Raw genomic sequence first — 16128 nt, forward strand, 5'->3', positions numbered from 1 at the left:
AAACATAAGACTACCACGCAATGGTTTATAATTGTTTTATTTTATTAGGGTTTTCGCCGCAGTTTCGTCTCCAGCCCATTTCTCCAAGTTGTGGGCTTGTAGGAAAAGTATTCATGAGAATTGCACCATAGGAATAAGCCCTCTCAGAGAGCTGCCATTTGTTAGACTTTTAAAGGAGAGTTGGGTTGAACCATTAGGTTTCTAGAGAAGGACAAACTAAATTGCTTTCATGGAGGACTGGCTTGACTTGTGAGGATGGCCACACAATTTGTCATCACCATGAGCTAGAGCTAATGGTTTTCTACCCACTTTCAACGAAAATATTGTGATCAATTTAATAAACACGAAACCAGAAAACTGGATACAAGGGTGGGTAGCACGAATAGCACCATCTACTGGGCAAAACCTGGTACTTTCCCACTCTATTTTGGGAATTAGGGCAAGAGACTTCAAATGTCTAAATTCTCTGAACAGGGGAACATAACCATTACCAAAATCACTGTGAATACATTATAGTATTAAGAAGCAATACTCCAAACCTCAGCTTCACACTACTTGTCAGACATGGAGAACAGATACTGGTTGTTGGGGTGTGGGGGGGGTCCATGGGTGGCATTCTGAATTTTTTGGGAATTCCTCATGTATTACTACTCACTGGTAGGAAGATGTTGTCCAAATCAGACGATAGGTGCTATATTTAATTAATGTTATCTGAAATCAATTAGCTACATTTTTTCAGAGTTCAAGTTATATTTCATGAAATAATGTTACAGGAATGCTTATCGTATCGGTTTCTAACTGCAGAAAATATTTCAGAACAATCGAAGATGGGTGGCGTCATGGCTTGCTGAAATGACATGGAACGATTCTGGAGAGAGTGAGTGGGACCGGGCTTCAGGATCAAAGGAGCTGAGATACATCCCACATAACATGCTCTTTCCCTGAGCTATTTACTTTACTCAGAGGGCAAAACCACAGGCAGCAATTATTCCTCTGAAAATGTGTGTGTGCAAATCAAAATGCAGTCAAGTTTATTTTGCTTTGCGCAGTAAACAAAGTTCTCATCCAAATGAATCTGGCCATGCATTCTCATACCACAAAAATAATGGTGTTTGTCCGGACCCCTTCACCATCCAGATAGTGAGTTAGTTTGATTGAACAGAGTCCTTAGTATGCTATGCAGTGCACTATAGCAGACAGAGGAGACAAGCCACTGTTGGTACTACTTTCTGCAGAGATTTAAATCATCGTATCCATGGTTACACCTCACAGTTAACCGTCAGAGCTAGCTTTCATTCTTAATAGACTTTTTGCCGTGTAATAAAGCACACCATTAAATGTGTTCTAGATCAATGCTCTTATGGCACAGAGAATGTGTTTGTCTGGTGGTGGTTAGTGGACTTGTGACTGGAAAACAGCTTGTCTTGTTAGTCTTTAATGCATAGAGGGGCCTGGCTCTCTCAAAGCCGTATCAGACGTTTCGCATCAGAACTCTGAAGTGGTACATCAGGCTTTTAAAAATAAACAACCCTGGTCTGTAACAGTGGGGTACAAAATATTATGAACACCTGCTCTTTCCATGACATAGACTGACCAGGTGAAAGCTATGATCCCTTATTGATGGCACTTGGTAAATCTACTTCAAATCAGTGTAGATGAAGAGGAGAAGACAGGTTAAAGAAGGATTTCTAGGCCTTGAGACAATTAAGACATTGATTGTGTGTGTGCCATTCAGAGTGCGAATGGGAAATACAAAATGTTTGTGCCTTTGAACAACATGGGCCAGCATACCTGTGGAACGCTTTCAACACCTTGTAGAGTCCATGCACCGACGAATTGAGGCTGTTCTGAGGGCAACTCATATAAGGAAGGTTTTCTTAAATGTTTTGTACACTCAGTGTACCTTACAGCTCAAGGTTTGAAAAAGCTACTCCCACCTCATATATTTTAGATCTCATGAATAGTTAAGACTTCAGAGTCAACATGCTTGCACGGGTAATCGAAGATCCAGAGTGACATTTGAATTGCGTCATCTGGCATGCACGCTCACACGATTAAGGATGAAGGCTCAGGTTCATACTGTTCAATTAATGGGTATTTGCAGCAGTCCAAACAAAACACCCAACTTAAGTGGCTGATGTCATCAATAACATATTTTTCACACAACTGGGAGTGAGTTATTTATGCATCTTGGTACCATATCTAAATCATGCATTGAATTACCAATAGCTAAACGAGGCTGAGCTGCATTGTCTTTTAATGCAGCTTGCTAAGTGCCATGTGACAATTAAAACATACATATTGATGGACTATGGACACAATGTCATGATAAGTAGGCCAGTAAAATCCACTGTAACAAATCATATTGCCTAGCTGTTGAATACAATGATCTACTCAAACCATACATTTACAATCTCACTGGATTATTGAAGACCAAGTCCCACACTAGCCGGTGTACAAGAAGCATTTTTTCTTCTTCTTTGGATACTTAACGGTAGAACACTCTGTAACAAACAGAGACCATTATTCTCAAGCTGATATGGTGCCAGTAGGAGTCAGGAGCAAACTGTTATCACAGAGTGGTGGTGGGTATGACTCACGGTCATGCTATGGCCATGTCAGCTTCCTGGCACTGTGGGCCCAGATGCCTGATCTTTTACATAAATAAACACACACGCGGTTGGTAATGAAAGGATCCACAAGACAAAACGTAAACAGAAACAGAGATCTACAAACAAACACTGTACAAGTCCTGCCAACGCTGTTACCGGCCCTGTTAACTAGCACTTGTATTTTGCCTCGCCACCCTAGCCTCGCCCTCGTTTGGGTGCTAGCAAGGTACTGCTAAATATCAACAGCCAATCCAGTAGGGTCTGGAAGCTATAGCGTGCTTCGATTTGTCAATAGCACCGTGACATCGCAGAGTATTTGCATAAAGTTCAGCTTTCCACAATTTAAGTCTCCCCCGTTCATGTTTCCACAGGCTCGAATCGCCCAACGGTCACCCCGCCCACTTCCCTTCCCTCCATTGAAAAGTAGAGGCTTCCGTCGTTTCGTCGCCCCCATCGTGTTATGTACCGTTAGGCCTTGTACTTGGTAAGGCTCAGACAAAACATATCCCACTATTCGGAATAGTAGCCCATTAGTCCCATCAGCCCACCATTAGGAAAAATAATCACACGTCATCATCCTTTTACATCCAACTAACTCTCCTACAACCACAACAAATAGGCCTATATAAACTACATTATGAGTATGTAAACTCATGCACACAGAATCTCATAACAAACACAACCTTGAATGGAATTCAACTGAGAGGAAATGTCCCCCTTCATAATACGGTCTGGTTTGGATGAGGATTCCTCTGTTCCCCCTGAGCTAAAGCTGGGACTTGAGTTCATTGAAACAAAAGCAGCATCATCGTGGCTTCGTATTCAGCACACGGTCCTGGCAAAGTGTTTGGCTCCATCGACGTTTCCCTGACAACAGCACTCTCAACCAACCCCGTCGCTTGAAATTCTGCAGCATAGTGGATTACCTGTTGAACACCTGCACCTATACTTCGAAATGGACCCCCAACAAAACACACGCGCATGTACGCACCCCACACAACAAGGTTAGTCTGTTGTAGGAAGTAAAGGTGTCAAGCTTGAGAGAGAACAACTCAGTGAAAGCAAGGTGATATCAGCTACCTGCCAATCACCTAATCCACCAGACCAAGCCTCACTAATGGCTGTCCTAATGGCACAGAGGCCCAGATCACATTCCTCCGGACAGTGAAAATTGTCAAATTAAATATGAGAGAGAATATATATTATATATATAGTACTGTTCAAAAGTTTGAGGTCACTTAGAAATTGCCTGGTTCTTGAAAGAAAAGCATTTTTTTTAACCATTAACATAACATTTTATCAGAAATACAGTGTAAATGACTATTGTAGCTGGAAACAGCTGATTTTTAATGGAAGATCTACATAATGGGCCACTGAACACCTATCAGCAACCATCTATGTTCCAATGGCACGTTGTGTTAGCTAATCCAAGTTTATCATTATAAAAAGGCTAACTGATCATTAGAAAACCCTTTTGCAATTATGTTAGCACAGCTGAAAACTGTTGTTCTGATTAAAGAAGCAATAAAACTGGCCTTTAGACTAGTTGAGTATCTGGAGCATCAGCATTTGTGGGTTCGATTACAGGCTCAAAATGGCCAGACACAATTAACTTTCTTCTGAAACTCGTCAGTCTATTCTTGTTATGAGAAATGAAGAATATTCCTTGCGAGAAATTGCCAAGAAACTGAAGATCTTGTACAACACTGTGTACTACTCCCTTCACAGAACAGCGCAAACTGGCTCTAACCAGAATAGAAAGAGGAGTGGGAGGCCCCGGTCCACAACTGAGCAAGAGGACAAGTACATTAGAGTATCTAGTTTGAGAAACAGACACTCACAAGTTCTCAACAGGAAGCTTCATTAAATAGTACCCGCAAAACACCAGTCTCAGCTTCAACAGTGAAGAGGCGACTCCGGGATGCTGGCCTTCTAGGCAGAGTTCCTCTGTTCAGTGTCTGTGTTCTTTTGCCCATCTTAATCTTTCCTTTTCTTTTTATTGGCCAGTCTTTACAACTCCGCCTAGAAGGCCAGCATCCCGGAGAAAGTTCTCCTGCAACAGGGTGATCAAATTAAGATCCTACATATGTAGGCCACATGCGCACACACACACTGGGTAGAGGATGTGTGTGTTTCCTATATTTAGGCTACCCTGAACACGAACACACACTAGTAAAATAGAAGACAAGCACAACGTATTCTCTTTGTGGACAGACAATGTACACAAACACTAGCGCTGCCATGGCAACCCAGCCCTGAACAATGCCAGGCAGCCCCCATGCCACTCGTGTTGTTATTCTATCTGGGAAGGGGTGAGTCCCCGCAGGAAATCGATCCGGTGTGGTTCTTCAAAGGGCATCACATGGATAATGTATGCCTACACAAACTCTGTGGCCTACAAAATAGTTCAATGAAGACGTTCGCCTACAGTAAATAAAAGCGGGTAAGGCTCGTTTTTAAAGTACACCTTAAACATTCAGAAAGCAAATAAAAAATTAATTCTCAGCCATAAACTGTGCACGCCAGTACTTTGGGAGAAGGAGAAGGGATTAAAATTAAAAGCCTTTGAGGACATTGTAAACAGAAGCTGGCATGTGCTCCTTTCACGTTCGGCCATCTTGTCTTGTGAGAATAGCGGCCCTGTAGACTACAGGGAACATGAAAGAGGCATCGGACAATCAGATTGCGTAGCCAGAACTAACCGTTTTACAATCTGACATCAACATAAATGACTCAGCAATAAATGTGTTTAGACAAAACATTGACTCTAAAACAACTGCAGGCCTCAGGCGTGGGCAGGTAGGGTCATAAAAACACATCCTCGTACAACGAGAGCATTATCAAGCACAGTTGAAATAATATTAAAGGCCAATTGAACTGGTCTGTGAAATGTCCATTGTGCTACAGTCTTTCCTAATGTTTTAACTGGTCACTAAAAAGGTTATAAAACAGAACAGTTTGTCCCCCTGTGTAACTCTGGGGCAGAGCTGAACTACTTGGGTGTCACAGGGAGTACGTTTACATGCACACTAATAATTCAATATTAAACTGATTGTGGCAGTAGGCCGAGTATGGCATTAGTCATGTAAACACTTCACTCTGTTTATCTTAAATCGAAGTAAGCATACGCCCATTAAAACCTGGTTTTCTGAGCAATCGTTCGAATTATTAGGACATGTTAACAGCTTAATCAGCATTCCAGCTGTGTATTTGATCTGCGCATGTGCCAGCACCATTAGCGCAAGTCTCCCTCTTACGCCTGAGTGAATTGAGATCAGAAAAAAAACAGAAGTATGCATTTTAGAAATAGTTCAAATACAAATTTTAAAATGTCCGAACTCCGAATCAAATAGGCTTTACAAAAATGACAGTCGCTGTGGGAGAAAAGTTTTGATTTGCAATTTTCTGCATTCATTTAAGCACCGTCTCCACTGGGATGGCTGTGTGAATGAGCAACAGAGGCCTATAGAAAGTGCCAACACTAGTCTAACCAGTCTTGTTTCACCCAACGTTCACCAGTGTCGTGTTGTATTTACACCAAACAGAAGAAAACGGACAGGGAAAAAAGGGAGAGACAACCTGGGCTTAAGAAACGCTTGCTTTTGTTTCAAACGTTTTGTGCCCTACCGAATATAGCCAAGGGGGGGAAAAAATATAAATGGATGAGGCACTACCTGAACATTTCACTACACTGTGCCCTTATGAACATGGCCCTTCTGTAAGCAATATGGCAGAAGTTCCCCTTGGCTTTGGCCGTTGGTCATCAGGGGGGAGGCATGCTGGCCAATTCCTCACTCATTATATTTTACTCTCCATTGAGTCATTCCATTCACAGGGAAGAGGCCAGGCCCCTATGTGCCTGTGTATTACAGGTCATGTTTCTTGGCTGTGGTGCTGGTCTCAACTTGAAAACCTGACAAAAGCCAGTAACGCCAGTCCAACGGCCCTCAGGCAGAGGAGGACTCTTCTAGGAACCCTCACCACACACATTGTTCCAAGTGCCAAGCTATCGTCCAATTTTAACAGTACTCTATAGTCTCTCCCAAGCACACTTCTAAGCAAGATCCACATAAATCAAGCAAATAAGCTGTAGGGGCATATATCTATAGGGTTATAGAGTGGTTCACTCTTCAGCATGAACTGTACGGAGTGAAACCCCCAACTCCCTCCCCAATGGTCTCCTCTAGTCAGTCATCTCATTCCTGTCACACAACAGACCCTGGACGTTAGGTCTTGTGGGGGGCGGGATGGGTCTTCTGTGTGTGTGTGTGTGGTCATGGACAGCAGACAGTCTTGTGTCTGTTCTGACAAGCCTGTCTCAAATTATTCCAGCAGAGCAGAGGCCCTGTCATGAAGCTCCATTCATTGGAGACTGGGGACCAACTTGTCTGAGGAGAATGGCAATGGCAGTGAGTGACACACACAACACTGTCATACAGAGAGACATATGAACATATCACAGAAAAGACTGACAGTTTTCCTACCAAAGCACAGGTATTTCTCTCTAGACAAATGTTTAAGAACATTTGAATACGTTACAATAACATGAACCTATAACACGTCTTATGTTCACCGATCTAAATTACTGCCTTGAAAACCTACACCACACAAATCTAGTAAGCCACCTCCTTCCCTTTTACAGTACTATAAGCAAACAATACTTATGACCAATCACTTACTGGATTCAACAATATCTCTAGGGCATCAACTAGAACACCGATAACACAAACCACTATCCAGAGGCCCCTGAGGTCCGGCGAAGCAAATTCATTCATATCAACTTGAGGCTCATTCCAGTTCACACAGCAAATATCGCTCTGACAATTCTAACCTCCATTCTGGAAAGAGAAGCACAACGTGTGTTTTTGTCTCATCCTCATAGCTTTAGGAATCGTTATATTGATTGTTAAATGGAATATCCTTTGGAAGACTTTCATATACAACTGCATATTATGTAAAGCCAGCTCAAAACATCTGGTATGTGGCCCCTTTCATCAATCTGGTGACAGCTTGGACTTACACCTCATAAGTGCGGTACCCATGTCTCTCTAAAGTACCACTCCATGGCTGTAGTCTCCACAGGGCCCACGGCAAAATAGTGGCCCTGCAACCTGTCATCGCAGTATGGTGTCTGCGGCACAGAGCCGGGATAAGGCGGCAACAAAACCCCCATTTGAAAAGAAGAACAGGAAAACCATGTGTTCTCGTCTGGAGGAGGAATCAGGCTATTAATGGGGGGGGGGGGGGGGGGATAGCTGAAACCCCCTCTGCCTGATTTGATTCAGATGGCAAAAGTGTGTGTGCACGTGTGTTTGGGGTAACAACACATCCACCATGCTGGCCCTCAACACGGGGGCCACTCAGGGGTGTGTGCTTAGTCACCTCCTGTATTCCCATGACCACACATAACTCCAACACCATCATTAAGTTTGCCGACGACACAACAGTGGTAGGCCTGATCACCGATGACAAGACAGCCTAAAGGGAGGTCAGAGACCCGGGACAACAACCTCTCCCTCAACGTCAGCAAGACAAAAAGGGGCTGATCGTGGACTACAGGAAACGGAGGGCCTAGCACGCCCCCATCCACATCGACTGGGCTGTTGTGGAGTGGGTCGAGAGCTTCAAGTTCCTCGGTGTCCACATCACTAAGGATCCATCACGGTTCACAGACACCAACAGTCGTGAAGAGGACACGACCATGCCTCTTCCCCTCAGGAGGCTGAAGATGTGGCATGGGCCCTTAGATACTCAAAAAGTTCTACAGCGGCTTCATGAATATGTGTGTTTTCCTTCTTCACGAACGCATTTAAATCAGTGGAAACGCATTTAAATCAGTGGACATCACTCATTTTTATTACAACACACCTGTCAGAATTGTTCTCTGTACTAAAGTAGAGGTTTATTATTATTGCTAAAAAGGTACTGCATAGGTGTAAACATGAATTGTTTCCCAAGAGATTGCACTTGTATAGACTAAGAAAGTAGCAGAAATGTGCAGAAAGTAGTTTTGAATGCATTTTATTGAAGGGAAACAATGACAGTCTTGAACTTTTTTGGCAACATGGTGAAATATTCTTATATACTATACAATGAGGATTTCAACTACAAAATACTAGTCTTCTCCCATTTTTTTGAACCATTGCCCCCACCCACAAGGTGTATAAACAACAATAAGAATAAAATAAGATAATATATACAAAACAAAAACAAAAATGTGAAGAACATAAATCAATCAACTCTAATTAGCACATGTAGGACAGTATGCAAGTGTGTGTGCATGGACTTTGCAGATGTATTTCTCACATGTACAGCACATAGTATTTGTTTTACAGTCTTTCTTTGTGGGCAGAATTGGCATATCCTCGCCTCAGGTGGATAAGGACAAGATAGCTTTCACAAGCATTGCAGAGGCTGCAGTGCGGGGGAGGCGCTCCCTTCTTTGATTGTGTGGGGTTACAAGTGCCTTTCCCAGCTGCTCCAGGAACACCCTCCTCTTGTTCCGCTTATCAGGCATCCAGGTAGGGTTGATCTTGTTCCATATCACGAAGGCATTGTATGAGGACACATCAATGAAATAAAAAGATGTTATAAAAGATGACCAGGGGTCAGCGGGCAGTCATCATGCTGCAGCTGTAAGTTCCAATCACCTTGCCCAGGTTGTCCACGCCTCCTTTGTTGTGGTTGTAGTCCAGGATGATGGCTGGCTTCCTGCCCTCACAATCACTGATCTCAGCCATTTTGTGCAGTGTGCTTAGGAGGACCACATTCTTATTCCTCTTTGGGAGGTAAGAAACTAGAGGGGTGGTGAAGTCAAAACTTTGATGAGAAGGCCTCTCTCCCTCTTGTTGTGAGGAGTGCAGGGGGGAGCGCAGGCCTGTTCTTTCTAACTGTGCCAACCATGGTGGTCTTTCTCTTATGGAGCTGCTGGCTTCTCTAGAATACAGTATTTACGCAAATTAAGTGAGTAAATCAGTATGTAAACATTATTAAGGTGACCAGTGTTCCATGTCTATGTACATAGGGCCAGCTTCTAAGGACATGCTTCTAAGGTGCAGGGTTGAGTAACCGGGGGGGGGGGGGGGGGGGGGGGGGAATAGGGCAGTGTGATGGCCTCATCTGTGTATCTATTGGGGCGGTATGCAAATTGCAGAGGGTCTAGGGTGTCTGGTAAGGTGGAGGTTATATGATCCTTAACTAGCCTCTCAAAGCAATTCATGATGACAGATAGTCATTTAGTTCAGTTCCCTTCACTTTCTTGGGTACAGGAACAATGGTGGCCATCTTGAAGCATGTGGGGACAGCAGAATGGGATAGGGAGAAATTGAATATGTCCGTAAACACACCAGCCAGCTGGTCTGTGCATGCTCCGAGGACGCGGCTAGGGATGCCGTCTGGGCCGGCAGCCTTGCGAGGGTTAACAAGCTTAAAATGTCATACTCACATCGGCCACGGAGAACGATAGCTCACAGTCCTCGATGCGGACAAAGGTGTTTAGCTTGTCCGGTGGCAAGACGTCATCATGGCTGGTTTTCCCTTTATAATCCGTGACTGTCTGGAGTCCCTGCCACATACGTCTTATGACTGAGCCGTTGAATTGTGACTCCACTTTGTCTCTGTACTGACGTTTGAAGCGGATGGTTTGCACACCTACTGAGTCAGACTAAAAGTCCACTCCGAATACCTCTTCTCCAGTGGTGGTGTTTTGAAGCAGGCTTTGGAATAAGTGGATCCACCTAGGAGGGTACGGACAAAGGATCCAATTCAGGAAATTTGTTTTTCTGGTCGAAATGCTGGTTAGGTACCGCTGCTCTGATATCTAAAAGGTTTTTCCGGCTGTATGCAATAATACTAAAAATGATCTGAGCAAATAAATGTGGGAAATAACTTTTTTTTATTAATTTTTTAAAAATAGGGCAAAGTTGCTTGGGAGCCAGATGTCTATCGGCACCCTCGTTGGAATTACTGCCACATTTCCTTTTCCTCAGCCAGCCAGACGAGTAACGAACGGCAAAATCACTAGCTTATGTCAAACGAATATCCCTCATAGTAGAAAAGTTGACATTCTATTGGTCAGCATGTTCTGTGCAAGAAAGAAATAGCCTATTCCAAACTCTGGGACAGTTGTGGGAATATAGATCCCAAATTCTTACAACCACTAGGCTTCATAACATTTTTTTTTTTTTTTTAATAATGAGGCTGATGCAAGAGATCAGAACGTTTTGCTTAAAAATGTTTATAAACTATTATTTCTTCACATTTTAAGTAAGCAAACATTCATTCCATAATGCAACCACAGTAGTCAAACGCGAACGGTTTCATGTGACAGAGATGAAAATATCCGTTAGAAATGTATAAATAGGGGAGATCTAAAGATACAACTAGCATGGGTTGCTAACATGACTAGAATGATGCATTTCGCTGCTGGACAATGAAAGAATGTTTATTTGAAAACCATTAGAGCATGAGAGAAATAGGCTACTGGTTTAATAAGTATATGGAAGTCTAAAATAATTGCCTTAACATTTCTATGGTCAGATTTTACTTTGAAGCAAGGTAAGACACGTCTCATAATGAAGTAAAATGTTTTGGTTTCAAACAATTAAGTGTAAGTTTTCAAAATGCATAAATGCCTCCAGCTCATTGCAAAGTGGTGTGTGATGTGCTGAAGCCTGCCTACCGTTGTCTTTTTGCACTTGAATGGCGAATGGGAAGCGCACTTTAATTAATACAAATATTAGCTTTTTAAATTGTGGCCATCAAAAATGTTTTAACATGCGATCGCATTTTAAAATTGTTATGCAATGATTGGGCTTATAAAAACACGTTTCACACCAGAACCAACAAATGAGCAGCTTCGCACTGTCTGACCAATTTTCCCACTCATAAGCTCTGTATATGTATGCTATGCAAATGGGTTGAACATAATGACTAATACACACTCGCCAATTTAATTCCACAAATTAACATAGAAGCATGGTCAAATGTATCTCCATCGACTGGTATTTCCACCAATGAACAGGCTAAAAAGCATAATTTTGCAATGGGATTCTTTCTCCCGGTCAATTGGCCAGCGGCAATTTTATTGATTGGCTTTTTATATTTTTTTGGGGGGGGGAGCCGGCTATTACTGGCTAACGGAAACCCTGGTGTGTGTGTGTGTAAGTCTGTGCATGCGTGTGTGGCCATTGACAGCAGACAACCTCGAGTCTGTTCAGACAGGGCTCAATTATTCCAGCAGAGCAGAGGCAGGGATGTGTGTGAGTGATTCCAACTGCGGTTTGTAATTACCAAAGCAATGTGTTGTTAATGAATCAAAACAATGTATTATGAGAAGATGTTTCAACTTTTCCTATGCTGAAGAGGACATCTCACTACATCAGTTTTGGGTTAAGAGTAAAGAAAATAACAGGGGGGGAGGGGGGACATGCATTGAGAGATTTCAGTATGCACAAGACATTCCCCACTCAGTGAGAGCTAGGCCAACAACACTGAGGCCTATCCCTGAGCCTACTCATTCCAGCCAATGAGGCAATCAGCAATGTATTTTGTTTACGACATTATTACTTGTCAATCAGAACTGAGAAGAACGTCATGATTACAAAAACACAGATCCCACCCCTGAACTGCAAATCCTTTCCCAGACACATTAGGCAGCAATCCGCAAAATGTCACCGATGTGCACAGTTAAAGGGGAAAATACATATTAGCTTATTATAACACTTTGCCAGAAGGCACAAGGCCTCCTCATCTGCAATTTGCAGCAAAAATGGAAAACAAACCTGTCTACGCAGATGGAAGAAACGATGCGGCCATCCAGCAGAATGGGCAAACAGGACGAGAGAAAATCCACGACTGGGCCAAAGAGCGATTAAACGTAGTCCTGGACCACCTGTTCTTAAGTGCAGGCAACCTGTTGACAGAAGTCTGATTGAACTCCTGATTTTTCCCCTGCTCTGGGTAACCAAGTGCATCAAGACTAATATATTACACAGCTCAGGCTGGCTAGGCTAATGCATTAACCTAGCCAACCTGGAAAATAAGCATAGTCTTCACTGAATTACGAGCGGTTGACATCTTTCTAGTTCTTGACAGAGAGAGGGGAAATATGGACAGGACTTTCCCCGCAATGACTGACGAACAGACACCTTTTCATATCCGTCGGATGGGTCAATAGTCAATATTTCTGACGTGTGAGACAAAGCAAAAGAGTCGCAGCGAAATAGGTCATTCAGTCTAAAAAGATGGCCTGTAACCTACCACTGACATGAACAATGATGATAAAAGACAGTCTTCTGCTGTAATACCGCAATTCACGAACATACAGTGCAACATAGGCCTACAACAGACGTTGTTGATTTCTGTGTATGATAATGTCAAATTGCTAAATATTCATTCAAGAAACAGGAAAGGTCCCAGGTCCTAGCAAATTGTCAGATTTCACACCAGAGCATCGTCTGTTTCAACAGACAGAGCATATGCAACAGTCGAGAGAGAAGGCGGCAGAAAAATCAATTCTATGCACCACAAGTCGTAAACCTCCCACGCACCAATTCGATGAAAAGGTGTGTCAAAAGTGATGAGTTTTTCCAAGGCCAAAGCAATTTCATGTTGCATCTCAGGCAGGCATAAGAGCACAAAAACACAGAACAAGTTCAATCCAATAGGCTACAACACAGTGCACAAATTAGTATGCAAGAGCACAATGTCTCAATGCCTATTTGTGGCTTTCCAAGTGTAGTTCTCCCTTCACTACCAGCTATAGAGGGAGAAGATATGCAGACTGCCAGTTGGAGTCAAAAGGACTTTGTGAACAGGGTCTGAGTGACACTGACATGGGGTTGGTCCACTGACTAAATAGGAGGGTCATTTGAATGACAAATGGCTGAGTCATTCCATATTATTTCATCAAGCCATGACAACCACCATCACAGATTGTTCTGAAATATTTTGTTGAAATCTAATTTGATCTCAGAAATTAAGCTAATTAATTGCACCCAAATTGGCCATTTGACTAGACTGACCAAGTGAATCCAGGTTAGTGAATAATTTGCTTTAAATTTTAATGGGCTGATGGTGCCTGCATCCGATGGTCGGTCTCAGTGGAAGGAGAGAGCAGCAGACTGAGGGCCCACCTCTCATCGCCCCTCCGCTCTCCATTTCCTCCGCTGACACTGACCAAAAAGGGGCACTGTGTTCCAGAGATGGCGAAACTCGAGTTGCACCACATTATTTCTGCCTCACGCACAAAATCATGTTGTTACTCCTATAAACACAGAGAAAGTGACATATTCCTCGACATTAAAAAAGACCCACGCCGCTAATAACAACAACCAACACAAACCTATCGATACACTGTCCTACTCATTCATTACAGCTGCAGTGCTGGTTGTTGAGCCATGCGATTGACCAGCGGTAGGCCTATAGTGCACTTGATTTGCTCTCCGGGACTGACGGGAAGGCAGAGTATGCACCTTCAGACACATGAAATGGTTCAAAATCGGAAAACTTCAGGGCAGCTGAGTCGGGTGCACCTTCCGTCAACAGCACTAGAGAAATAAAACTAAAATAGAAACAAGACTTTATCGTTGGGTTAACAGATCTGTTTGGCGATCGACTAGAATATTATATGAATCCTATATATTAAAATGGTCAATTTGCGTGAAATCAAATTAGCTTAATTTCTCAGGAGACCAAATTATACTAAACAAAAATATAAACGCAACATGTAAATTGTTGTCCCCGTGTTTCATGAGCTGAAATAAAAGATCTCAGAAATGTTCCATTCAGACAAAAAGCGTATTTCTCTCAAATGTTCCGTACAAATTTGGTTTACATCCCTGTTGGTGAGCAGTACTCCTTTGCCAAGATGATCCATCCACCTGACAGGTGTGGCATATCAAGAAACTGATTAAACAGCATGATCATTACACATGTGACAAAACAAGGTGTCACAACACAATGCCACGATGTCTCAAATGTTGAGGGAACGCGCAATAGGCATGCTGACTGCAAAAAATGTCCACCAGAGCCGTTGCCAGAGAATTCAATGTTAATTTCTCTACCATAAGCCGCGTCTGTCATTTTTAGAGAATTTGGCAGTACGTCCAACCGGCCTCACAACCGCACCCAAAAGTAGGATTCTTGCTCTGTGTGACATTCTAAGACAGCTTTGTTTACAACTGAAAGTCTAGCACTGTGAAATAGAGCACTGCCACGTTTTTGTTTAACTTTCACGTAATGCCAAACACATTCCACCAACATATCCAACAGCAGACATGCTTTACATACAAGTCTGATAAAGGATTTGCGCTGTGGTGTGACGTCATCTGCTGCCTGTGAAGGCTGTGTATTGGCTGTAGGAGCTACAGAATAAATACAAGGCTCGTCCTATTGACCATCTGCCTGACATATGACTATCAGCAGATAGACGAGCGAGCGAGAGAAAAAAACAACATCTTGGCCATCTGTCTGACTTATGACGACTATCAGCAGGAGAGAGTGTGAGACTGAGAAAATGAGATAGAAAAGGAGAGGGAAGAGAGAACAGCCAAAATAGTCTTGGAAAAAGCTTGATTGCAATATTTATTATATAATAGCTCTGGTGCCATTACAATGCTTGTGGTGGTCCTTGACAGATAAAGTACAGGTCCTTGGAATCAGACAGAGGTAGCTGAGGGGTGAAGAAAAGCTCAGCTGAAATGTCACAAGACTCACTGCCTCCTCCCTCGAGTGTGACGGGCAGCCAGGCAAAAAGCATTCTTTCCACATGGAGGTGGAAAAATTCACTGCACTCGCTAACTACAGCGATAGACAAAATGGTCCCAGATCCATTGAAAGTTGAGGACAAAGACTACAATACAGAGACATGCGAGTCATAAAGGAAATGAACAAGTCCCCTGATTCTTTCTATCATGCTTTAGCAAAGTTGGAGAACTATCTCCATTTATAAAACTACTTCCTGACTGTGTGTGAGGTGCACACGTCCTGTTTTAAAAACAAAATACCCTCATATGAACTCTTGCTATAAGTCAATTATAAGACTGAAGTCATTCATACTGTACTTCTCATCTGCTTCACACATAACGAGCCACGATCTCTATTTCCACTACCCACATATGAGATGGCAAAATGCACTCTGCCCCTGTTCACACTATGGACCTAAACTGTGTGACGCATATAAATGGTGTCATATTTCTCTTTCACATGAGAAGTCCTACCTAAGTAGCTGCAGTACCAATGAACTATTACTTTTCCTCTACCCACAATGCCTAGTAGTGGTGCCCGGTAATCGTTGAGCCCAATCTGAATTGGACTGCTTGTGTAAAAGCAGCCAAAGACAAACACCCACCTGGGGCACATGACCCAGTTTAGAACACTGAAATGGGGAAAAATGTACTCCAACACCCTCACAACTTCTCACAACCGACATGTAGTTAGTACATGTCTGTTGTGAGAAAGCAGCATTTCAGTGCATTCCAGGGGTTGGGCTGAAAAGATGTGCAAGCTACAAATC

General features: G+C 42.9%; 1 protein-coding gene across 4 annotated transcripts in view; it reads right to left on the bottom strand.

Moving 5' to 3' along the window:
* LOC110531786 (DENN domain-containing protein 4C) overlaps positions 1–16128 on the bottom strand; it is a 75033-nt gene that overhangs the window by 57192 nt on the left and 1713 nt on the right. For 3 of the 4 annotated variants that reach the window (XM_036987641.1, XM_021615208.2, XM_036987639.1), the window contains exon 2: positions 10057–10348. The exons of the other annotated variant lie outside the window; for it this stretch is intronic. In XM_036987641.1, coding sequence (XP_036843536.1) covers positions 10057–10185 — 129 coding nt within the window. In that variant the 5' untranslated portion in view covers positions 10186–10348. The remainder of the gene's footprint in view (positions 1–10056; positions 10349–16128) is intronic. 4 annotated transcript variants of the gene reach the window in all.

The sequence above is a fragment of the Oncorhynchus mykiss genome, chromosome 9 (genome assembly GCF_013265735.2).
Source record: "Oncorhynchus mykiss isolate Arlee chromosome 9, USDA_OmykA_1.1, whole genome shotgun sequence".
NCBI lineage: Eukaryota > Metazoa > Chordata > Actinopteri > Salmoniformes > Salmonidae > Oncorhynchus > Oncorhynchus mykiss.